Source organism: Brachyhypopomus gauderio, chromosome 17, assembly GCF_052324685.1.
Source record: "Brachyhypopomus gauderio isolate BG-103 chromosome 17, BGAUD_0.2, whole genome shotgun sequence".
NCBI lineage: Eukaryota > Metazoa > Chordata > Actinopteri > Gymnotiformes > Hypopomidae > Brachyhypopomus > Brachyhypopomus gauderio.
This window is the reverse complement of record NC_135227.1, coordinates 18,953,042-18,977,438: the sequence shown is the minus strand read 5'-3', so window position 1 is coordinate 18,977,438 and position 24,397 is coordinate 18,953,042. Positions and strand designations below refer to the sequence as shown.

Sequence of the window (24,397 nt, the reverse complement as noted above, 5' to 3'; positions counted from 1 at the left end):
ATGTCCTCAGATGTCTCCTTCACTCTCTGCATTGTGGATCTGTGTGCTTTAAAGCCGTGGTTTCCTCTCCCGTTTAATCAGAGTTCCCTAGGTTCAACTCAACCCAAGGATGCCATTTGAGCGCGCGTGTTTCACCTTTTGAGAGCATCTGTGGTTCATTCACCTGTGCACATGCTCTGATTCCATGTAGTCTGGTGGCAACTCCCACATTTCCCTCAAAACAAGTAAATGGAATTGATAACATAAACCTGACATTTCTTTCTCTCTCACACACACACACACACACACTTTTACATTAATTGGATATTTCTTTTTAACAAATTAAATCTGCATTTTTTAAATTGAAGTGCTACACTACTTCTTGTAACATAACCTGTAATGGAGGAAAACAGGCGATTGCTCGTACAGTGAGTGTTTCAGACGAGTGTGAATTAGACCGTCTGTTTCGAAGAGAGAATTAATATGAGCTTTGGCTCTCGTAGCTAGTTAGTACAAGTGTGTGGTAGCTAAACATGTCTGTGCATCAGTGTTTATTTTCTGTTTGCATGTGTATTTGTTGTGACTACACCGTGTGTGTGTGTGTGTGTGTGTGTGTGTTGGGGGTAGTATTTGTGTATATCTTTCTGCTGAGCAGACAGATGGACTGGAGACTCCCGTCTGGAATGACGATGAGTGTCTGGTACTGATCCAAATTCTCTCTCTCTCTGTAGAGAGGTTGAGAGAGAGAGAAAGAGAGGGGGGGGGGGAGAGAGAGGGGGAGAGAGAGAGGGGGAGAGGGAGCGAAAGAGAGCACACGAGCAAGAGCGGGAGTGTCAGACACAGAGACAGAGGGGGAGAGAGTGTGTGTGTATGCGTGTGTGTGTGTGTGTGTGTGTGTGTGTGTATCAGACACAGACAGAAATAGAGGGGGAGAGAGTAGGAGAGACAGCGAGAGAAGGAGAGAAGCAAGGAGGAGGAGGAGGGACGGAAAGAGATGGTGATAGAAGGGAGGAGGTGAAAAGAGGGTGAAAAGAGGGAGGGGAAAATGGAGGGAGAGAGGGAGGGGATTGGGGGAGAGAGGAGGGGCTCCAATATTAAATTCATAATTGCTAATTGAGATTTCTCAGCTTGAGTGTATTTGTGTGAATGTGTGTGTGCATGTGTATACTGACAGAGCGTGCAAACAGCGTGTGTGTGTTTGTGTGTGTGTGTGTGTGTTTCTGCGGAAGGTTAAACAGGACCACGAATCAAACAATAATGCAGCAACGCATAATGACACAAAGAGGCAGGACGGCAGTCAGAATCGAGCCCAGCTGTGCCATGTAGCGCCTTGTACAGAGTGGTAAGAAAACATGTACAGGAACTCAGTGTGACACACACACACACACAAGAGAGAGAGACTTCCAGCATTCAGTGAGAGTGTAACTGGGACAGCACTCAACAGCTGTTGCTATTACAGAGTCATTTTACCAGGCTTCATTGTCATTAATGTGTTTTTTTTACCAGATGCTGTTGCTATTAATGTGTTTGTGTTTTCAGTTTTTTTAAACCAATTATTTGTTAAACCAAATATTATTATTTGCATCAATGTGTTTTTAGTACAAGGTAATGATGCAATTAATGCATTTTTTTTACCAGTAGATATTGCCATTAAATATATAGTTTTGCCAGCAGGCATTGCTATTAAATGTTTTCACCAGGTGTTATTGCTGTTAAAGTCTTGTTTGTTTGTTTGTTTTTTTACCAAGGTCACCCTGCCAGTCTTCACAGTATCCAGGTGTTACAGGTGAGTGAATACAAACACCCTGAATGTTTCCAGTGTACTGCGACCTGCCTGAAGATGACTGTGTGTAATAATGCCCTCTGGACACAAGGTGGCAGTAATCACATAGCAAAAACCACCACAAGTAGAAAACGCCTGAAAAGCAGTATTTAAGTTCCCTAAATCCCCAAAAACCAAAGAAATGCCATAAGGCAGAGACGTGCTGCTGCAGGTCATTCCTTTAACAGCTCTGCTGAACTTACATTCTCGATAACGAATGTCCAATCTTTGTCCTCAAACTCCTCCGCATGGGGGTCCTGCAGAAGACAAACAGTAAATATGGATGTGCAAACAGCAGCGTGGTCATTAGGCAGTCGGCCACTAGAGGGCAGCGCTCCTCAGTAATGCCAGGGCGCTCCCTCTCTCCAGCTGCGGACACCAGGAGACGGAGCCAATCGATCTTCCTGCACTTAGCAAAGACCGCAGTGACACATGACCTCCAGCTCCCAGTTGTTTTGACTGGCACCTGCAAGCCCCACCCATGTCCCCCTGGCCCAATCACAGTTGCCCCGCCCATCTCCCCCAGGCCCAATCACAGTTGCCCCACTCATCTTCTCCTGGATCCAGCAGAGAAAAAGCCAATTATGAACGTGTGATGAGTCTGCTATAAACCTGCTGTCAGCGGGGGGGGGCGGGTTGCTATGAGCTGCACAAGGGGCACCCAACATCCAACAACGTGAAGATTTATATTTGTACTCCCTGTCAAATTGGCCCTTTTGGGTGTTCGTACCTTAAAGAGTGTGACGGTGATCTCGATGTTCTCAGGAACAGGCCAGATCACCACTCCTCTGTAGGGGTTCTTGATCCCTGGCTGCCAACCATGAGACTGAGTGGGGAGAAGAATACACAGGACAGTTCATTACACGCGCACACACACACACACACACACACACACACACACACACAGTGCCACCGAAGTGGTTCACATCGTTTAAAAAGAACCACACACACTGGATGTTCACTTTATTACATACACCTACTCCAGATCTGCTCTTTAAATAGCTCTCATAAATTCTCTTAACATTAAGTCCACCACGTCCAGCAGTTACACTGTGTAAAACATCAGTGACTGGGTTCAGCACTATACACCCCCCCCCCCCCCCCCCCCCCCACATCTTACCACACCTCTGAGAAGCCCCACCCCCCACCCCGGAGAAATAGCTTTACTGAAAGAGTTAACTGTGAATCATGAACTTCCCTCCAGATTCAGCCTTGCGTTAATCTCGGTCCTTTGGGCCTCTTACAATGGTGAATACAACCTCAACCTGAGTTCACACTTACTCTGAACTTGAGATCTAACTAGTCAACACTGTGCTTGAGTGCATTTGATAAATCAAATATTTTCTTCCAGAGAAGCTTCTACGAAGCCATCAAAGCCTCTTCTCCCTCTCCCATCACAAACAGGGCTGGACGCTGAGTGAGAGTGATGTCACACTTACATCACCTAGAAAAACAACTCGTGACTTGACGCAGACTCGTCTAAAATAACTCGTTATCCTGGCGCTGTGAGGCGAGTTATAATAAATACCTCCTACGTGTCTTTATGTTGCCGTTACAGGGTTCTTGCAGGTTTCAGCGAGTTAAATTTAAGACTTTTTTAAGACCTTTTAAGACCATTCTCAGTGAAATTTAAGACCAACACAACATATTACCACAACAATCCAATGATCCCAGAAACTCTTAAAACATTTTATTTTGATTAATTTAGTGACAGGATTACATTAATTCAGTATTAAAACAGATAATCAAAATAGTAACATTCTCAACCCAAGCAACCTTACCAACACAACACTAGTATATCTACATACAACCTCACCCTACATATCTCTGAGTTCTTCCTTTTCAGTACCAATCTCAGCATTTGACTTGGAAAGAAGCCATCTTGGATCCAGCCTTGCCCTCAGCTTCTTCTGCAAGAGAATCTGCCACTCTAGCAAGACAAGTGGACACGTCTTCCAAGCTTTTCTTCCTTTTCTTAAGGTCCTCTAAAGACTGCTCAGTCAGCTCTCTTTTCTGGCTCTGGGATTCCTTTTCTTTCCTGATACATTCCTGATCCAGAAAGAGTCAGTATTTTGACCGTGCTGCACCCACAGATGCTAAGAGTTCCTTGGTGAGGGGAACCTGTGACCCCTCCATGCATTGTGACAGTCACATATGAGTCTGTGTGTGCCAGTTGTGTCCTCTTGCATGTTTTCTGCCTCCACCTCCTTGTTGGAAAATAAGAAATAAAAAGATAGACGTACACCATCAAATTAAATAATCATACACACATTATACATTTAACAACATGTAGACTCAGCCTATCTTCAAGTATGTCTAAGGCATGGTTTGACCAAAATCCTCACACCCTGCAGCTGATAAAATTTATTAAATGTTACATTTTGGTTAAATTACTGAAATAAATGAAATTATAAAATTAACTAATTAAATAAAGGCTCAGAATTTTCTTTCCCCAGGCCATCTGTATCTTAACACACAAAACTTTTTTAACCCCCTACCTTCTTTTCTATTTATTATCCCGATGAAACCAACTTACTTTGTCTAGCCATGCTGAATATGAATTTGAATGTTAACATTGAAAACGTTGGGACACACTACCTGTTTTTACCCTATGTATATATGCCCACTAAAAGGCAATACATCAGTACAATGTAAATAAAACCATGTGCAATCCATGAAACAGAGCATGGGACAGTGGAACATGTTTCAAAACATGACATAACCCATCTACAGGGCATAGTTGTTTTTTTTTTTAATTTTACATGATTTAACACAGTAAATATATTTTTATTTCCTCTAGCTGGGATTTAGCATGCATTGAAACATTTCTCTAACTCAATGCCATGGACAGTACATGGTTCTGAGATGTTTTTGTATTGTAGCCCAATTGTATAAAATGGTTAACACATTGAAAAGAAGACTGTGGAGCATAAGTAAGGATCACTTACTTTGATAAGTTTTGGTAGATCCTGCGCTGTTTCATGGCCCATGAAATGAGAGCCCATGTACCTCGATTGCACATATCCATTGCTCCAGAACCGAACATGAAGATCCAGCCGTTTGGATTTTGTGGTTGAATTAAAGCTTTCATCGAACATTAAACACATACGGCCCGGTAAGAGCGTATCAACTCTCTCTTGATGAAGTCTGCCAAGCCAAATCTAGCTATATATGCGATTTGTTTAGTCCACACGAAAACTTTTTCGCGATATTCGAACCAGGGAACATTGCCGTCACTCTATCCTAATGTAGCCCGAATATCATTAGCCGAAGCACTAGTGATACTGCGGTGGAGTCCGGCGGGACCCGGCACTGACGATAGCGAAGACGGCGGGGATGAGGCACAAAATTGCGTGAAGGCTTTTCGTGACAAGGGCCGTTTCCTGCCTGCGGTTATTATGGGTTTTGTAGTTTAATTAATTAACACGTACCAACACCTGTAGCCCCGCACAAACACAGACAACACAGAACTGACTTCCGGACGTTTCGATTAAACTACACTTTTCTAAAATTAACTAAGGTAAAATTTTAAGACCTGACTAAATTAAATTTAAGACCTTGGATGAAAATTTGGCTGTTTTTTAAGTCTTTTAAGGCCTTAAATTTAAAGTTTTGAATTTCAGACATTTTAAGACTTTTTAAGACCCCGCGGGAACCCTGCGTTACTCTTATTTGGGACGCTGCCCCTTTTCTCGTGACGCATCACAACATCGGCTTATCGCTAGCGGGAAACCGGAGAGACAAATGTCAAATGTGTCAAATGTAAACAAACGGGGTTGCCATGGCTATGGCTGCAGTACAGTATGTGGAGCCTTTGACTGTACGGAGTTGAAATCCTTGGACACAACTGAGGGACGCAACGTGTAACGAATGTGGGAAACAAACTAAAGACACTGGAACACCACGGCACTGCTAACGTCTCCCAATCACACCAGTCAGCAGGAGCAGAACTCTACCGTGAACTATACTCATGTGCACCGCTGCACTTACGCCACTGGGTGGCGCCTGCACTGAACCGATGCCCTCTCAATTATGTTCACAGTGTGGTGGTGGGGTTACATATCCCACAATTAACAGACCAACGTGGTGGTGTTCAGTCTGGTGGGTACTGAATGGCTTTAATCCGCAACTAATATAGAGATGACCAACTGAGACTCAGACAGACAGCCAGCCAGACAGACAGACAGACAGTCAGACAGACAGCTCACCTTGGAGGATTTCCGTCTACTCCTGCGTGTCCACACTACCACTAGTTTGTCAGGTTGCCTGTTAGGAAGAGAGAGAAGCCAAACATTAGAATGAACCAGCATCGACACGTGTGTGTGTGTGTGTGTGTGTGTGTGCGCGCGAGTGTGTGAGCAACGTGTGGAGTAAGGCACGCACCCACACCCATAATGCACACACACGCAATATATAAAATAAATGCTTTAGTCCAGATGCAGCAGTATTTTAATAAGCCCTTTAATACTGAGCTTAACCACTGTGATTAATCAGCAGGGCTTTCAGCCCAACCTTTAAAAAACAACACAGTTTATAAAGAGCTGGGATCTTGCCTAATACTCCCTTCAGCTATGCAATGAAGACAATCCATCCTTTATCCATCCTCTCACACACACACAGATATCATATGACCAGTCAATGATCACATACAAACTAGAACTTATACACCATGATCACTTTGTGTGTGTGTGTGTGTGTGTGTGTGTGTGTGTGTGTGTGTGTGCTGTGAATTAGTAATGAGTTTCAGTCCATCTCCAGCAGAGTGAGTGCAGGCCTAATGTCCACTGGCTCAGGGTGCCTGGACCACAGAGCAGTAGATCTCCTCTGCCCACAGCTCTGCAGGCCTGTGAGCTGCTGAGATTCACGCAGACAGCTGCAGGGCGCAGGTGCCACTGCTAACGAGCTTAACGAGTCCAAGCAAGAAACCAAACAAATAGAGCAGCTCACAGGTGGAGCTCAACGTGCTCAACACACACACACACACACACACACACACACACACACACAGCATGTTTGTGCGTTTAAGTGTTTCAGTGCGTTTAAGTGTTTGTGCTCCTCAAGCATTTCTGAGCCAAATAGCTGGTTTGTGATGAGCTTGTGTAATCCCCAAAAACATGGCAGGTATCTGATCCGAGATCAGCAAAACCCTAACAAGAAGCAGCAAAGAACCCAGTAGGAGAGCCCATCATGACCCCACCCAAAACTACACTGCAGCTTCACCTTAGTGCTATTCATCAACACAGTGGAGGTTTAAAATAAAGGACATGCAGTCCAGACACTCCCACAGAGAGTGACGCACGCGGGGTGAAGCAGACACTCCCACAGAGAGTGACGCACGCAGGGTGAAGCAGACACTCCCACAGAGAGTGACACACGCAGGGTGAAGCAGACACTCCCACAGAGAGTGACACACGCAGGGTGAAGCAGACACTCCCACAGAGAGTGACACACGCAGGGTGAAGCAGACACTCCCACAGAGAGTGACACACGCAGGGTGAAGCAGACACTCCCACAGAGAGTGACACACGCAGGGTGAAGCAGACACTCCCACAGAGAGTGACACACGCAGGGTGAAGCAGACACTCCCACAGAGAGTGACACACGCAGGGTGAAGCAGACACTCCCACAGAGAGTGACACACGCAGGGTGAAGCAGACACTCCCACAGAGAGTGACACACGCAGGGTGAAGCAGACACTCCCACAGAGAGTGACACACGCAGGGTGAAGCAGACACTCCCACTGAGAGTGACACATGCAGGGTGAAGCAGACACTCCCACTGAGAGTGACACACGCAGGGTGAAGCAGACACTCCCACTGAGAGTGACACACGCAGGGTGAAGCAGACACTCCCACTGAGAGTGACACACGCAGGGTGAAGCAGACACTCCCACTGAGAGTGACACACGCAGGGTGAAGCAGACACTCCCACTGAGAGTGACACACGCAGGGTGAAGCAGACACTCCCACTGAGAGTGACACACGCAGGGTGAAGCAGACACTCCCACTGAGAGTGACACACGCAGGGTGAAGCAGACACTCCCACAGAGAGTGACACACGCAGGGTGAAGCAGACACTCCCACAGAGAGTGACACACGCAGGGTGAAGCAGACACTCCCACAGAGAGTGACACACGCAGGGTGAAGCAGACACTCCCACAGAGAGTGACACACGCAGGGTGAAGCAGACACTCCCACAGAGAGTGACACACGCAGGGTGAAGCAGACACTCCCACAGAGAGTGACACACGCAGGGTGAAGCAGACACTCCCACAGAGAGTGACACACACAGGGTGAAGCAGACACTCCCACAGAGAGTGACACACGCAGGGTGAAGCAGACACTCCCACAGAGAGTGACACACGCAGGGTGAAGCAGACACTCCCACAGAGAGTGACACACGCAGGGTGAAGCAGACACTCCCACAGAGAGTGACACACGCAGGGTGAAGCAGACACTCCCACAGAGAGTGACACACGCAGGGTGAAGCAGACACTCCCACAGAGAGTGACACACGCAGGGTGAAGCAGACACTCCCACAGAGAGTGACACACGCAGGGTGAAGCAGACACTCCCACAGAGAGTGACACACGCAGGGTGAAGCAGACACTCCCACAGAGAGTGACACACGCAGGGTGAAGCAGACACTCCCACAGAGAGTGACACACGCAGGGTGAAGCAGACACTCCCACAGAGAGTGACACACGCAGGGTGAAGCAGACACTCCCACTGAGAGTGACACACGCAGGGTGAAGCAGACACTCCCACTGAGAGTGACACACGCAGGGTGAAGCAGACACTCCCACAGAGAGTGACACACACAGGGTGAAGCAGACACTCACAGAGAGTGACACACGCAGGGTGAAGCAGACACTCTCACTGAGAGTGACACACGCAGGGTGAAGCAGACACTCTCACTGAGAGTGACACACGCAGGGTGAAGCAGACACTCTCACTGAGAGTGACACACGCAGGGTGAAGCAGACACTCTCACTGAGAGTGACACACGCAGGGTGAAGCAGACACTCCCACTGAGAGTGACACACACAGGGTGAAGCAGACACTCTCACTGAGAGTGACACACACAGGGTGAAGCAGACACTCTCACTGAGAGTGAGACACAGAGGACACGACTCCCTGTTCCAGCAGTCCCACTGCAGACAGAGACAGAGACATGTCAACACGCCTTGGCAGGAAATTAAACTTCAAAGCTGTCTACTGTACACACTTGTAACTAACGTCACCTTACACACCCCTTCCCTGCAGTCATCCATTCTTCTCCTTCACACACACACACACACACACACACACACACACACACACACACACACACACACACACACACACACCAATCTCAGCTCTGTCCTCATTTCACCTCTCTGGCAGCTCAATAATAAATAAATGATCATATCAGATGCTTCATTTTCCACTGCAGCCAGCTCAGCCTTTATTGTCCATTCCCTCTATCCCCCTCTCTCTCTCTCCATCAACCCCTCTCTCTTCCTATCACCCCTCCATCATTCTTTTCCTAACCCTTCCCTCTCTCAAGTTCATTTAACATGACTTATGTCCTCGTCTTCTGTCTCCACACACACACACACACACACACGCGCCTATTCCTCATTATCTACCCTCACTCATGCTGTATCAGATATCATGCACTCTCTCATCTGTACTGCAGCACCAAAACAAACACATCACATCATCAAAACAGAAAAATGAACAAGGATATTCTTAGTACAGTGAGAGCCAGTCTCAGGAGCTGCACATTACTGGACTGACTCTCCAGAACTTCACTCCAGAACTTCACTCCAGAAGCCCAACTCCATCCAAACCCCACAAACGCTGAGCTCACAGCAGATCACACGTACTGCAGCACCACTTCAAAAAACACCACCACCTCAGCTCCATCTCCATACACACCACCACCACCACCTCAGCTCCATCTCCATACACACCACCACCACCACCTCAGCTCCATCTCCATACACACCACCACCACCACCTCAGCTCCATCTCCATACACACCACCACCACCACCTCAGCTCCATCTCCATACACACCACCACCACCACCTCAGCTCCATCTCCATACACACCACCACCACCACCTCAGCTCCATCTCCAAACACACCACCACCTCAGCTCCATCTCCAAACACACCACCACCTCAGCTCCATCTCCAAACACACCACCACCTCAGCTCCATCTCCATACACACCACCACCACCACCTCAGCTCCATCTCCATACACACCACCACCACCACCTCAGCTCCATCTCCAAACACACCACCACCTCAGCTCCATCTCCAAACACACCACCACCTCAGCTCCATCTCCAAACACACCACCACCTCAGCTCCATCTCCAAACACACCACCACCACCACCTCAGCTCCATCTCCATACACACCACCACAGCTCAGCTCCATCTCCAAACACACCCCCCACCACCACAGCTCCAGCTCCATCTCCAAACACACCACCACAGCTCCATCTCCAAACACACCACCACCACCACAGCTCCATCTCCAAACACACCACCACCACCTCAGCTCCATCTCCAAACACACCACCACCACCTCAGCTCCATCTCCAAACACACCACCACCACCACAGCTCCATCTCCAAACACACCACCACCTCAGCTCCATCTCAACCATCCACTGATCTTATGTAGATTCTCTCAACTTTCCAGAACTGGAAATAAAATCTCTACAACCAATACAGAATAGGACAACATTTAAGAAGAGCTGAAGAAAAATATACACAGACAATCTCTTTTTGAGGAATGTCTTCATTGAAAGGGAGAAAGAGAGAGAGAGAGAGAGAGAGAAAGAGAGAGGGAGAGAGAGAGAGGAAGGATGGTATCAGTGGGGTGTGGAGTGAGTTGCAGGCAGACACACGGCCCAGGAGGAAGTGTCTTCCCTGGGCATACACACCACAGTCTCTCGGGAGGGGCGTGGGCAAACCAGGAACTTCCGCTACCGCACACACAGAGAGTGTGTGTGTGTGTGTGTCCGAGACAGGCGCTCCCTCCCAAAGGAAGTGAGGGCAGCACAAAAGGAATCACAGAACTCAGGGCAGGGGCGCAGAACGGCCTCTCCCCAACACAGGGGCGCAGAACAGCCTCTCCCCAACACAGGGGCCTAGAACAGCCTCTCCCCAACACAGGGGCGCAGAACAGCCTCTCCCCAACACAGGGGCCTAGAACGGCCTCTCCCCAACACAGGGGCGCAGAACAGCCTCTCCCCAACACAGGGGCGCAGAACAGCCTCTCCCCAACACAGGGGCGCGGAACAGCCTCTCCCCAACACAGGGGCGCAGAACAGCCTCTCCCCAACACAGGGGCGCAGAACAGCCTCTCCCCAACACAGGGGCGCAGAACGGCCTCTCCCCAACACAGGGGCGCAGAACGGCCTCTCCCCAACACAGGGGCGCAGAACGGCCTCTCCCCAACACAGGGGCGCAGAACAGCCTCTCCCCAACACAGGGGCGCAGAACAGCCTCTCCCCAACACAGGGGCGCAGAACAGCCTCTCCCCAACACAGGGGCGCAGAACAGCCTCTCCCCAACACAGGGGCCTGGAACAGCCTCTCCCCAACACAGGGGCCTGGAACAGCCTCTCCCCAACACAGGGGCCTAGAACAGACTCTCCCCAACACAGGGGCGCAGAACAGACTCTCCCCAACACAGGGGCCTGGAACAGACTCTCCCCAACACAGGGGCGCAGAACGGCCTCTCCCCAACACAGGGGCGCAGAACGGCCTCTCCCCAACACAGGGGCGCAGAACGGCCTCTCCCCAACACAGGGGCGCAGAACGGCCTCTCCCCAACACAGGGGCGCAGAACAGCCTCTCCCCAACACAGGGGCACAGAACAGCCTCTCCCCAACACAGGGGCGCAGAACAGCCTCTCCCCAACACAGGGGCGCAGAACAGCCTCTCCCCAACACAGGGGCGCAGAACAGACTCTCCCCAACACAGGGGCGCAGAAGAGCCTCTCCCCAACACAGGGGCGCAGAAGAGCCTCTCCCCAACACAGGGGCCTGGAACAGACTCTCCCCAACACAGGGGCGCAGAACAGACTCTCCCCAACACAGGGGCCTAGAACAGACTCTCCCCAACACAGGGGCCTAGAACGGACTCTCCAGAATGGAGATTGTGGGTCTACAACCACCTACGGCACTGGAAGCAGACGCACAGAAGTACTGATGGTCCACCGAGTAAACAGGGCCAGCACACGCCTGGCTGTTCGGACCTGGTGCTGGTCCGTCCTGCTGAAGCACACCCGAGGGTGCGAGCCGTCCGATTGCTGGATGAGCTGGCTCGGGTGCAGAGGTGTGCACGGAAATGACACTAAACTCTAAAGAGGTGTTTAGTCACCGCTCTGCCCCTCTTCACATTTGGCTCGACCAATAGCGCGTTTCCTGTGGCCACTCCTGAGATATGGGCTTCCCTGAGCGCACGACACGAGGGGAAGTGTGGAGTCAACAAGTGTTAAAAGTGAGAACTGGAACGAGGCCTTTGGTGGGGACACTCAACTGCCCGCATCCGCCAGCCACGGAAACGGACGAAGAGGAGGAAAAGAAACGTCAAAATACACGACGAGTCTCTCTGGAGTGATAAAGCAAAGGAACAGATACACACAACCCTCAAGGTTCAACACACACCCAACACCACCCTCTTCTGATCCTCACGCAGAGAACAATAAAGTGAATTCAGGTTTGTGAAACGGCAGTTGGCCCCAAAGCCAAACTGATCGTCCTACATCATACTGTGTGCTTCTGTCCGTTTCTCCAGGTGTGAGGTGAGGGTGGGGAAGTTCTCAGGACACAAAATCATACTAAAACTCCCAGCGGTCACTGCTCTCTGGGGCAAAAATGGGTCCTTCCCAAAACCTATGTACACCTATGTAAACAATGGCCATGTAGACAGTTCACTAGGTTTTGGGACAGCCTCGTTGTATTAACTGGCAACACATTTTGTCCAGGCAATATTTTTTCCCCCAAAATGTTACTGGGTCCCTTGAACCCTGATGCTACTGAGATCACCACTACAACCCATCTGGAAGACACAAGACTGGAAGACACTGCACCTAGACCTAATAATTCTAGACTGCTCCACTTTTCACTGGCATGGTGCCATCACACTGCATACATAAATAAACAGCTTCTCAGGAGGAAGAATGGCAGAACGGGTGCCATTCTGACCCCACAGTCTTGCTGGTCTGGAACCAGTGAATCTGTGATGCCCAGTTGCTCATCTGTACTCCTACCAATTACAACTAAAAAAGCACAAGACTGACAGGAATAAGAGCTGCGATGCGTCACTGGCGGGGTCTCTCATCGCCCGCTTCACGCCCTGTTCAGACTTCCTGGTGACTCTTCACAGGGAAGCGTGCTGTGCTGGTTGTGAACAGCTACAGCAGACCGGTGAAGCCTCACAGAAGATCTGGCCCAGGACTGACCACACGCATAGACTTCAAATGGATGTTTCACTAAGGAGTGCGCACACACACACACACACGCACACGCACACAAGCACACGCAAGCACGCTCTGCCTCCAGTGTGATAACCACCAGTTATCCGTGGTATGCCTCCAGCAGGAGATGCCCGAGGGATCCTCCTCAGGCCCTCACCCTCAGACGCTCACCCTCAGGCCCCACCCTCAGGCCCCCACCCTCAGGCCCCCACCCTCAGCATGGAGAAGCAGCTTCTCCCGCCCTAACCTCCTCCCTCTTACCCCAGCCCCCATGACGGAGCATGAACCCCACCACCCGACGGAGAAAGACCATTCTGAGGAGGACGTAGGTCACCGGTTCCCGTGGTTTACGCAGAACCACAAGACATGTGAGGCAACCTTTCATGCCCCCTCTTGAATCTGTTTGTTCCTCCTGAAGCCCGAATCAGTGCACAGGTAACCAGGCAGTTACTGAAACCACGCCCAGAATCTCAAAACCACGCCCAGAATCTCATCCAATGCATTTTGATTACACCACTATTTAGGCAACTTATCAGCCCTCGTTTTTACATATTGCATTACTCATGTACGAGATGGTAAGAAAGAAGAAACTGAAGAATCACGTTACGCAGATCATGACAGCATCAGTAACAATACACAATAACACAGGCATACGAGTAAACAGCCGCTCATGTTAACATTTGTTAAACCAAGTATAAACAGAGCCCAAGAGAAACGTCTGTGATGAAAATCAACCTGGCAAAAAGTGTTTTTGAGGATCTGATGACATTATTTGCTTGAAATTACATCGTTCAGCATGATCACATGACGTAACATCAGCAATCTGATTGGCTGTTTCAGCTCGGTGCACCTGCTGTTACATGCGAGTTGCAGGGCGCTCTATATTATGCAACTCGTGTGAAATTGTATTTCTTCTTTCACCACATAAAGCCCAACAGAACAAATACGCCAAACCCCAAGAGTTTACATGGAATTCCTTCCACCACTGAGGCGTTATTCGGTCTGCGAGCGTTTTAACCTACAGCCATTCAGGTAGGCCAAACAGGAGCTTCTACAACACGACCTGGCATGGCTCGTAACCTGGCAACCTGTTCCTGGAGGCGTGTCCATGGCAAAGGAAGGAGACAGGTGAGGTTCCAAAAAGACGCCAGTACCTGTGTAGCACTGACTAAGCAGAATCCAGCTTGGAGCAGAGTCCCATAGTGGTAGACTGTGGGACACACACAACCCCTCCAACGAAGACCTGGACACGCCCACACACAACACTAAGACCAGACCAGTACGGACTTACAGAGCTGCCGGGTCATGAATCACGGGGTCCTTTTGTGCGGATGTCCTGAATGTCCAACGTGTCTCTCCCTCTTCATCATCCTCTTATTTCTGTTCTCCCAGTAAAACCTCCAACACTCTTCTGTGCTTCCCTGTACTCACCCACTTCCTGCTCTCCACTCCTTCTCCTGTACTGAAGCTCACGCTACCTTTCATTTAGGTTTTACTCAATAAACGTATGTGCTGACAAAGAAAATGACAATATGTACAGGGAAACATTACAGCGATACAGGTGACTGGGCTACAGCTCCTTAGGTTAATGTCTTCCATGCTGTCTATGTGCAACTCTACAATGGACAAAGGTCACCACGGGGTGGCAGGGCACAGAGGAAGCTTCTTATACTCTGCCTCTCCTTTACACTGTCATTTCAATCACTATGCAATTATTTTCATGAACACCTTAATTGTCATTCATTAATTAAGCAAAATAAAAGTCAGAATTTGTGTCAATATAATCTCCACTGCCATTAACTCAATACTGGAGATATTCATTCTACAAAATCAAAACACAAATAACATATCTCTCCATCATTCTAGATTCCAGTGAATGAAGCTCATATTTTAAGTATTGCTCTAAAGTAAAAGAGTGTACAAAATCACAAAGAAACTAAATAATTGAGTACACAATGGTTGATGTATGGTTTATGGGGTACATGGAGAACACGGTGGTGTATGGTTTATGGCAGGGGTAATCAATTAAATCTTTCCGCGGTCCATTTTTGGCAGATAGCTCAGACCTTAGGTCCGGGTTCGCGGTGGCGAACGAAAGTTGTTGAGCGGGGGGGGGTTGAACGTAACACTCAAATGGGTGGTGAACGTAACACTCGTCTGAAAATAAATTCTCCGTTTTAAAATATAGTCTCCCGTAAAAATTTTTTTGGCATTTCGGTCCGTATCCAGTTAATCAGGAATGTGATTGGGTCCGGACAGGACGGCGTTCGGGTCCGGACCGCGGTCCGCCATTTGGTGATACCTGGTTTATGGGGTATATGGAGAACACGGTGGTGTATGGTTTATGGGGTATATGGAGAACACGGTGGTGTATGGTTTATGGGGTATATGGAGAACACGGTGGTGTATGGTTTATGGGGTATATGGAGAACACGGTGGTGTATGGTTTATGGGGTATATGGAGAACACGGTGGTGTATGGTTTATGGCGAACGAAAGTTGTTGAGCGCGGGGGGGGGGGGGGGGGGGGTGTTACGTAACACTCAAATGGGTGGTGAACGCAACACTCGTCTGAAAATAAATTCTCTGAAAATAAGCTGATAACCATTTATTAATAAGTAATAAACGTAGCTTTCTACATTATAGCACACACAGACAATGGAACTGTCTATGGGCTCAAGCCCTAGTGGAGAATGTCCTGGAGTTCAGTCCAAGCTGGATGGTTCTGGGTTCACATACGTGTACACACATCGGTCAAGACTAGCAACACACACACACGCACGCACACACACACGCACACACACACGCACACACGCACGCACACACGCACGCACGCACGCACACGCACGCACACGCACGCGCACGCACGCGCACGCACGCACACGCACGCACGCACACACACACGCACACACACACGCACACACACACGCACACACACACGCACACACACACACACACATCTAAAATGCAGATTAACGGAGACAGTCTTCCCTCACTCTCCCTCCCTCCTCCTGCGCCTCAGAGCAGACATCAGAACATTCCTCTCATTCCATCCATCTCACACACGTACACACACACACACTCTCTCACAACTGTTTCTCCCTCATGCACGTGCTGCCTGTGGCAACAGTTTTGACCCTTCAAAACCACATGCGGGTTATCCCCTGGGTTATCTCGCTGATCTGTGTGAATGAGTGTGCATGCGAGTTCTGAAGTGAAGCATCACACTCCGTGAACCAGGAAGACCCACTGACGTTCACTGGAGCAGGGAGGAACTGCATCACACACCCGCACACACGCCCTGGACGTGAAAGCGGCGAAATTAACGGTAAGGGCGCATTAGCGCTGGTCCCTCCCTCTACTACACATGCGTGCCTGCTACTGTGGACCCTGCAATCACAATCTTCACACACATCATAAACCAGCTCTGCATTCCACAGCCGCGCGGGCCAGAGGCGAAGTACGCGCTCACACATCAGCACGCAGAGCGCCAGAAACACTCACCATTTCTTTGTGCATTCCACCATGAGCTCTTGATAAGAAGCTACAAACTGGAACTTTGACGCGTGCTTCCCCACACGTTGCAGTCTCTTCCACACCGAGGCCATGATCCCACACGCACCGACTCCTTGTTAGAAATAATGTGAGAAAGTCCGATCCAGGCGGAGCTTCCGTGGAAATTCCTGCTTGGAAAACGTTATTCAGAAGTATCCGTCCAAATTATCCTCCCATACATTCATTGTTGATGCTTCGGGGGGGTTTTAAAAGGAAATAACAGCAAACACCATGTCACAATACGAGTGATAGATTCGTGCCGTCAAAACAGAATCCCGGGGCAAAGAACAGCGTCATGACAAGAGGTCTCCACCGGGGTGACAGTCCGGGCTGACACGCGGCATATTGTGCAGCAAGATTCCCTAAATCAAGCTTCGAGTTGCATGATGGTCTCGTGTTTCGTGTCTCCTGATATCAACACACCTGCAGACAGAGATGTAAACAGTCATATTTGAGGAAATTGCAGTAGAAAGAAACTACAGCTCTACAGAAAAGGCACTACACCTCCTCACCCAGCTGCGCCTGGACTACTACACCTCCTCACCCAGCTGCGACTGTACCACTACACCTCCTCACCCAGCTGCGACTGTACCACTACACCTCCTCACCCAGCTGCGACTGTACCACTACACCTCCTCACCCAGCTGCGACTGTACCACTACACCTCCTCACCCAGCTGCGACTGTACCACTACACCTCCTCACCCAGCTGCGACTGTACCACTACACCTCCTCACCCAGCTGCGACTGTACCACTACACCTCCTCACCCAGCTGCGACTGTACCACTACACCTCCTCACCCAGCTGCGACTGTACCACTACACCTCCTCACCCAGCTGCGACTGTACCACTACACCTCCTCACCCAGCTGCCACTGGACCACACCTCCTCACCCAGCTGCCACTGGACCACACCTCCTCACCCAGCTGCCACTGGACCACACCTCCTCACCCAGCTGCCACTGGACCACACCTCCTCACCCAGCTGCCACTGGACCACACCTCCTCACCCAGCTGCCACTGGACCACACCTCCTCACCCAGCTGCGACTGGACTACACCTCCTCACCCAGCTGCGACTGGACTACACCTCCTCACCCAACTGTGACTGGACTACACCTCCTCACCCAGTTGCCTAACTCAGCACGCGTGGCCTATGATGCTAGTGGCCTATGGCACGGTCATTAGCCCGTTAGCTAGTTAGCACAACTAGCTGATAGCGGGTCAGCAGTAACGGTGGCCGCTCCACCGTAAACACTTCCCCACCACGTCAGACAGCCGCGCCACGATAACCGGCACGCTGCTGAAGCGCACCCGTAGCCGTGCTGGAACAAGGCAAACCAACACTCACCTCCTAAATTATTCAGTCGTCGGGCTCGGCCGCCACCCGCTCCTCTGAGGGGAAAGTACCGCGAGCGCCCGGCACACTACACCGCTGCACCGACCCAGCTAGCCTAGCCGCTAGGCTAACAGGTAGCAGCTAACGTAGCCAGGTAGTTAGCTCCTGAGCTAGCTAGCTAGCTAGCTAACACCATTCTGGAAACGTCGAAAAACAGCCGCGACCGCGTAAACACGTAAAGGGAGCCCGGAGACGCCCCGACGCCTGGAGAACCGTGTCCAAAAACGGGAGAGTTGGGACGCTTGAGTGACCGGGAAGCGAGTCGCTCCGCCGCCCGCCACGGTGAGATTCCAGCAGGCTCGCGCGCACACAAGCTCGACCATCAAGCCTCCATTATTACCCCCCAGCAGGGAGCCACGCCCCCCGGAGCCTCTCATTGGCTGCCGGGCGCGCAGATGTTTACACGTTCATGTGACTTCTTACCCGCTTTTTTGTTTTCCCATTGGTCAATTCACACATCTTTCAAAAAAAGAAAGAAAGAAAAGTAAGTCTTTCCTCCCGCTCGAGTATATAATTACAGTAATTTGCACAAAATATTTTACTTTAGAAGGTGACTCGTTCTTTTTTTTTCGTAATCCTAGTAAAATAGTAATATATGGTAAAAATGGACAATTAAAGGTTTGTTGAGCTAATTAGGAGAGGTGGGAAGAGTGCGAGGAGGAAGGGAGAAAGGGAAAGAGGAGGTGGAGAATGGTGAAATGGGGGTTTTCTCTCTAGTTAGATGGCCATCTAAAGAGAAGCATTATGCTATTACACATTCAAAGATTAGTCAGATTTTCCTGACTAATGTTCCATATTCCACAGGGGGAAAATTATAATGCAACCGAATGCTACTTCAGTCTGTTAGCAGGTCCTGTTTTCCAGTTCTGAGGGACAGGCAGCCATTGACAAACTATATGAAAAGTGTTTGGTTCTTACCTCTGCTCTATCTGTCTGCCTTCCTCTAATGTGTTTTTATTTTACCTATGCTGTAGCTCTCTCTCTCTCTCTCTCTCTCTCTCTCTCTCTCTCTCTCTCTCGTTTGGTTCTTACCTCTCTATCTTTATGTGTCTCTCTCTTTCTGCAAGGTATCTGTGTTCGAATAAAACTTATCAATTTTGATATCTCTTCGGATCCTGTGAAAAAATCTCTCTTAAAGGACGCACACACACACACATACACACACATACACACACATGCTGCCACATGATGGTCAAAGGAGATGCTCATCGCACAACAAGGTGGCTCCCAGAACAAGCTGTAATATGCTCAAAATAATCTTTGGTTTGGTGGTGGTGGAGGGTAATGTTTCATTTCGGTAATGTTTCAAATACACACAGTGTGAGTCAGTAGATTTAGTTGGTGGATTCACTTCACCAGCAATCCTCTTCAACTCAAACCTCCACCCAACCCCTCTCTCTCTCTCTTTCAGAACAGTGGGCCCATTTATAAATTACACATACCTTTCTATTTGTGTAAACAAATACAAACATAGTTAATGCTGTATTTTGTTAGGCACTGATTTTTTAATGCTCTAAAAATCCTTGATTTCTATATACCATCTTCTAGAAACAATCTGCTTTAAGGGAAAACCCACCATTGCAGGAGACCTAGCCCAACCTAAACCAACCTATGCCATCCCAACTCAACCCAAACAAACTCAACTCAATGAGGTGGTTTTATGCTCACATGCCCGTTGTTACTCTGATCACGTGAACATGTTAGCAGTGGACATTTAAATATTTGCTCATTTATCACAAGTCATCTCATCATAGTGATGAGCATTGTTATTAATACACATATTGCATGCTTTCTTCATATTGTTCTGGCCTATATTGGATTATGTTCCTTTATCTGTCTCTCTCTGCCTCTTGGTCTGTGTCTCTCTCTGCCACTCTCTGCCTCTCTGTCTATCTCTCTCGTTTCCTGTTAATATCCCAGGGGGAATGTGAGAGTGTGTCTAACAGGAAGATCAGCACGGTGGCTGTAAACCACGCTGCATCAGCACACACTGCCCCAGACAGACGACGGACACGAAAGAATCTGAACTGTGGGGAAGTCTACATGCACAGCTAAACAAAATGTGCTGAAACAAGTGGTCGTTGTCAAAGAAAAAAAACGATTGAAAGTCCTATGTTGAATTTTGTATTGCAAGACAAAAGATAAAATGGTATTTACAGTGAGACACATGAATATCTTTGTGAATCTGATCACTTCTTAAAGAATGACAGTCTGCAGGATAGCAGGGAACAGAATCACTTGAGTCATTTCATATTTAACACCCAAATTTCAGTAGATCTCACAGCTTTAGTGATACAGCAGGAGTGTGTGAAGCTTAATGGAAGAAGCTTAATGCCTACTGGCATTCAGGGTTTGTAAACTAGACAACAGATCGCACTGTGACCACAGTCCAGGGGGGTATTCCAGAAAGCGGGTTTAAGTCCATGATAAATCCTATTTATCTGCGTTCCATTAAGAATGCCTTTTATAGTTACGCTTGAACGCACTTCTGTCTGGGTCAACCTACTCATAGTTGAGCGACCCTGATTACTTTAACTCCGATCAGCCTTTTTGGAACCGAAAACTCTGAGTATATCAGATCGGGGTAAGACAACTCAGAGTTCAGGGTTAAGTTTAGAGTTTGTTAACACTAAACGCGAAAATCAGCCGAGCATCGTATTTCACACCACTGTAGCTTGAAGTATTAATGACTGCGTATGCAGAATATTTAGATATTATCAAACGTAAATGTAATACTGCGGTAGCTCCTAGAGAAATGCAGTCAGCATGTCAAAAAATTGCCATTTTGACATATTTTTACATTTAGCAGAAGGGTACGATTATATTATTATTTTCTCCACCTTTATAATACTGTATTGAGTTTTAAAATATTTTTTAATTGAACACTTACTAATTCCAGGTCTAATCTGAGAATGTAGTACAAAGTGGTATGGCTGTACATAACTATATCTATATTCTAAAATATATTTATTTACAAGAAAAATGAAATAATGAAACATAACAGTGAATCTCTGACAACTCCACCATCTCTGTTGTCACCTACATGCATGTAAGGTTTCTCATCTGTGGGCATGTCAGAGATGGTAGGCTGTCGCTCTTCCTGGATGGTTGCAATGTTGTGTAATACCACATATACCATTATTATGTGGCACGCCCTATCAGGGGTAACTCTGAGCCCCTTCAGGCACTGGAACCTGGCCTCGAGGATTCCTCGAGTCATAAGGTAGGCTATAGGGCAGGCAGGGATACCCTCTGTCTCCATGAAGGAGGCCGTCAATGTGAATAACTAGCATAACTACCTCAGGCCTACTCTGTTCAGATTTGTTGTACAGTGGAATCATACACGGATCCTGGCCATCTGGCTTCAACATTTGTGATGGGGTGGGAAGCATCACATATGATCTTGATGGGGAGAACAGTCAGTTACAATAGCTACGTTATTTTTGTTACCATTAAAGATAAGTACATTATTCATTAAGTGTTATAAAGGATAGTACCTGTACATTAATGCTATGGATGGATTTTCTGTTTATGTAATCGCCTTCATGTTCTAATGGTGCTGTAATAGGTAGCATATGTAGGTTCCATCAATGCAGCCAATTACTCTAGGAAATCCTTAAAATGTAAATGGAATGAAGTTTGTTATATACTGCTTCTCCTTTGCTTAATTTCTTTATTGTCCTTGTGAATTAAAGACAAACCAACGATGCTGTGGAGTTCCTCTTTGATGTCCATAGCTGGCTTATGCCCAGGAAACACCACAAAACTGGACACTAGTCATTTTAATGCCAGACATAGTTTTCGGACAGACCGACATACAATAGCTTTAATTTGCTGACAGATTCCGCATCTCCTACACTATAAAAAAACTTCCACTAGCAAAAAACGAAGAGCGATGTATAACAATCTGGAGAGAATTTAGGGCTGATCCGCGATGTGTAATATTTGAAATGTGACCTTCGTTTCAGCGGAAAACCTCGAGTTTCCGTGAATTCTGAGTTAACTTACCCGGTTTTCTCGCTTAACCCGCTTCGGGGGGGTGTTCCAAGAAGCGGGTTAAGCGAGAAAACCCGGGTAAGTTAACTCAGAGTTCACGGAAACTCGAGGTTTTCCGTTCCAGAAACCGAGCTTAGAGAGAACCGGAGTCAGTTACTATAGCAACTTATGCTCTGAAGCTAACCTGCTCGCTGGCAGGTTAACTTGGACCTGACCCAGAGTTACAAACACGTCATCATGACGCGTCCTTTCCTCGAAGATCATGTGGATATTTAAACTCAGTTTATTCGCTGAGTTCTTCGTCGGGAACGCCTTATAAAACCCCGAATAGACATAGGCCTACTATCATTTTCGGATTATTTTTTAATGAACGTTATCGTTTTTCAGCACAATCCAATACTTACATCAATACAATTATTAAGCGTCACATTTCAAATATTACACATCGCGGATCAGCCCTAAATTCTCTCCAGATTGTTATACGTCGCTCTTCGTTTTTTGCTAGTGGAAGTTTTTTTTTATAGTGTAGAAGATGCGGGATCTGTCAGCAAAGCTACTGTATGTCGGTCTGTCCGAAAACTATGTCTGGCATTAAATTGACTAGTACCCAGTTTTGTGGTGTTTCCTGGGCATAAGCCAGTTATGGACATCAAAGAGGAATTCCACAGCATCGTTGGTTTGTCTTTAATTCACACGGACAATAAATAAATTAAGCAAAGGAGAAGCAGTATATAACAAACTTAATTCCATTTACATTTTAAGGATTTCCTAGAGTGGTTGGCTGCATTGATGGAACCTACATATGCTACCTATTCCAGCACCATTAGAACATGAAGGCGATTACATAAACAGAAAATCCATCCATAGCATTAATGTACAGGTACTAACCTTTATAATACTTAATGAATAATGTACTTATCTTTAATGGCAACAAAACTAACGTAGCTCTTGCCACCAGCCACTTTCCCTCAAACTGGACATATATAGACTTACCTCCCCCTGACTATATCTCAGATTTGCCACCAGTCCAGAGACCAGTCCACCAGCCCTTTGGCACCATGCACCATGCACTTTATCCCTGTCCCATTTACTTACCTCACACACACTGTACATACTGTACTTATATTTTTATATTTCATACCTTATACTGTTATCTATTTTACATTTTTTTACCTTGCTTATTTAATGTCTATTGCCTGGCTTGCACCATGACCGTCTTGCACTATGTTGTCCTGCACTATGTTGCATGTAATTGCTGCTGTGATATTTTGTAGTATGTAATTGCACTGAGGCCTAGCCTAAAAGTGTTTCATTGTGCTGTACAACCCTGTTTCAGCATAATGATAATAAAGTTGAATTGACTTGAACTGACCGTTCTCCCCATCAAGATCATATGTGATGCTTCCCACCTCATCACAAATGTTAAAGCCAGATGGCCAGGATCCGTGTATGATTCCACACTGTACAACAAATCTGAATAGAGTAGGCCTGAGGTAGTGCAGTGTAATAGTTAAATCAGTGTAATGCAGTGTAATAGTTAAATCATTGCAAACCCTAGTGTGATTATAGGACACTATGACGGCCTCCTTCATGGAGACAGAGGGTATCCCTGCCTGTCCTATAGGCCTACCTTATGACTCCCTATTCAGATCCTGCACCTGGACCACAGTCCCTCTACAATCAGGCCCACAGCAAAACCAGGGCAAGAATTTAAATGACCCTAGGAATCCTCGAGGCCAGGTTCCAGTGCCTGAAGGGGCTCAGAGTAACCCCTGATAGGGTGTGCCACATAATAATGGCATATGTGGTATTACACAACATTGCAACCATCCAGGAAGAGCGACAGCCTACCATCTTTGACATGCCCACAGATGAGGAACCTTACATGCATGTGGGTGACAACAGAGATGGTGAAGTTGTCAGAGACTCCATCTGCAATCACTGCTTTCCACATTAAATCATGCACCACCACCCACCCCACCCCACCATCCACCCTGTAACCTTTTAATATACATTACAGTCAAATTCACTGTTATGTTTCATTATTTCATTTTTCTTGTAAATAAATATATTTTAGAATATATTTTAAGAATAAGATATAGTTATATACAGCCATACCACTTTGTACTATATTCTTATACTTCATTTTTATCTGATGCCATGTGTG

The 24,397-nt window shown here is 47.6% G+C and overlaps 1 protein-coding gene across 1 annotated transcript in view; it reads right to left on the bottom strand.

The window, feature by feature from the left end:
- ehbp1 (EH domain binding protein 1) overlaps positions 1 to 18,587 on the bottom strand; it is a 110,116-nt gene extending 91,529 nt beyond the window's left edge. Inside the window, 5 exon segments of the mRNA XM_076977871.1 lie at positions 2,005 to 2,058; positions 2,532 to 2,627; positions 6,010 to 6,067; positions 16,787 to 17,260; positions 18,187 to 18,587. Of these exon segments, the coding sequence (XP_076833986.1) occupies positions 2,005 to 2,058; positions 2,532 to 2,627; positions 6,010 to 6,067; positions 16,787 to 16,890 (312 nt within the window). The 5' untranslated portion in view covers positions 16,891 to 17,260; positions 18,187 to 18,587.
- Positions 18,588 to 24,397: the final 5,810 nt, after the last annotated feature.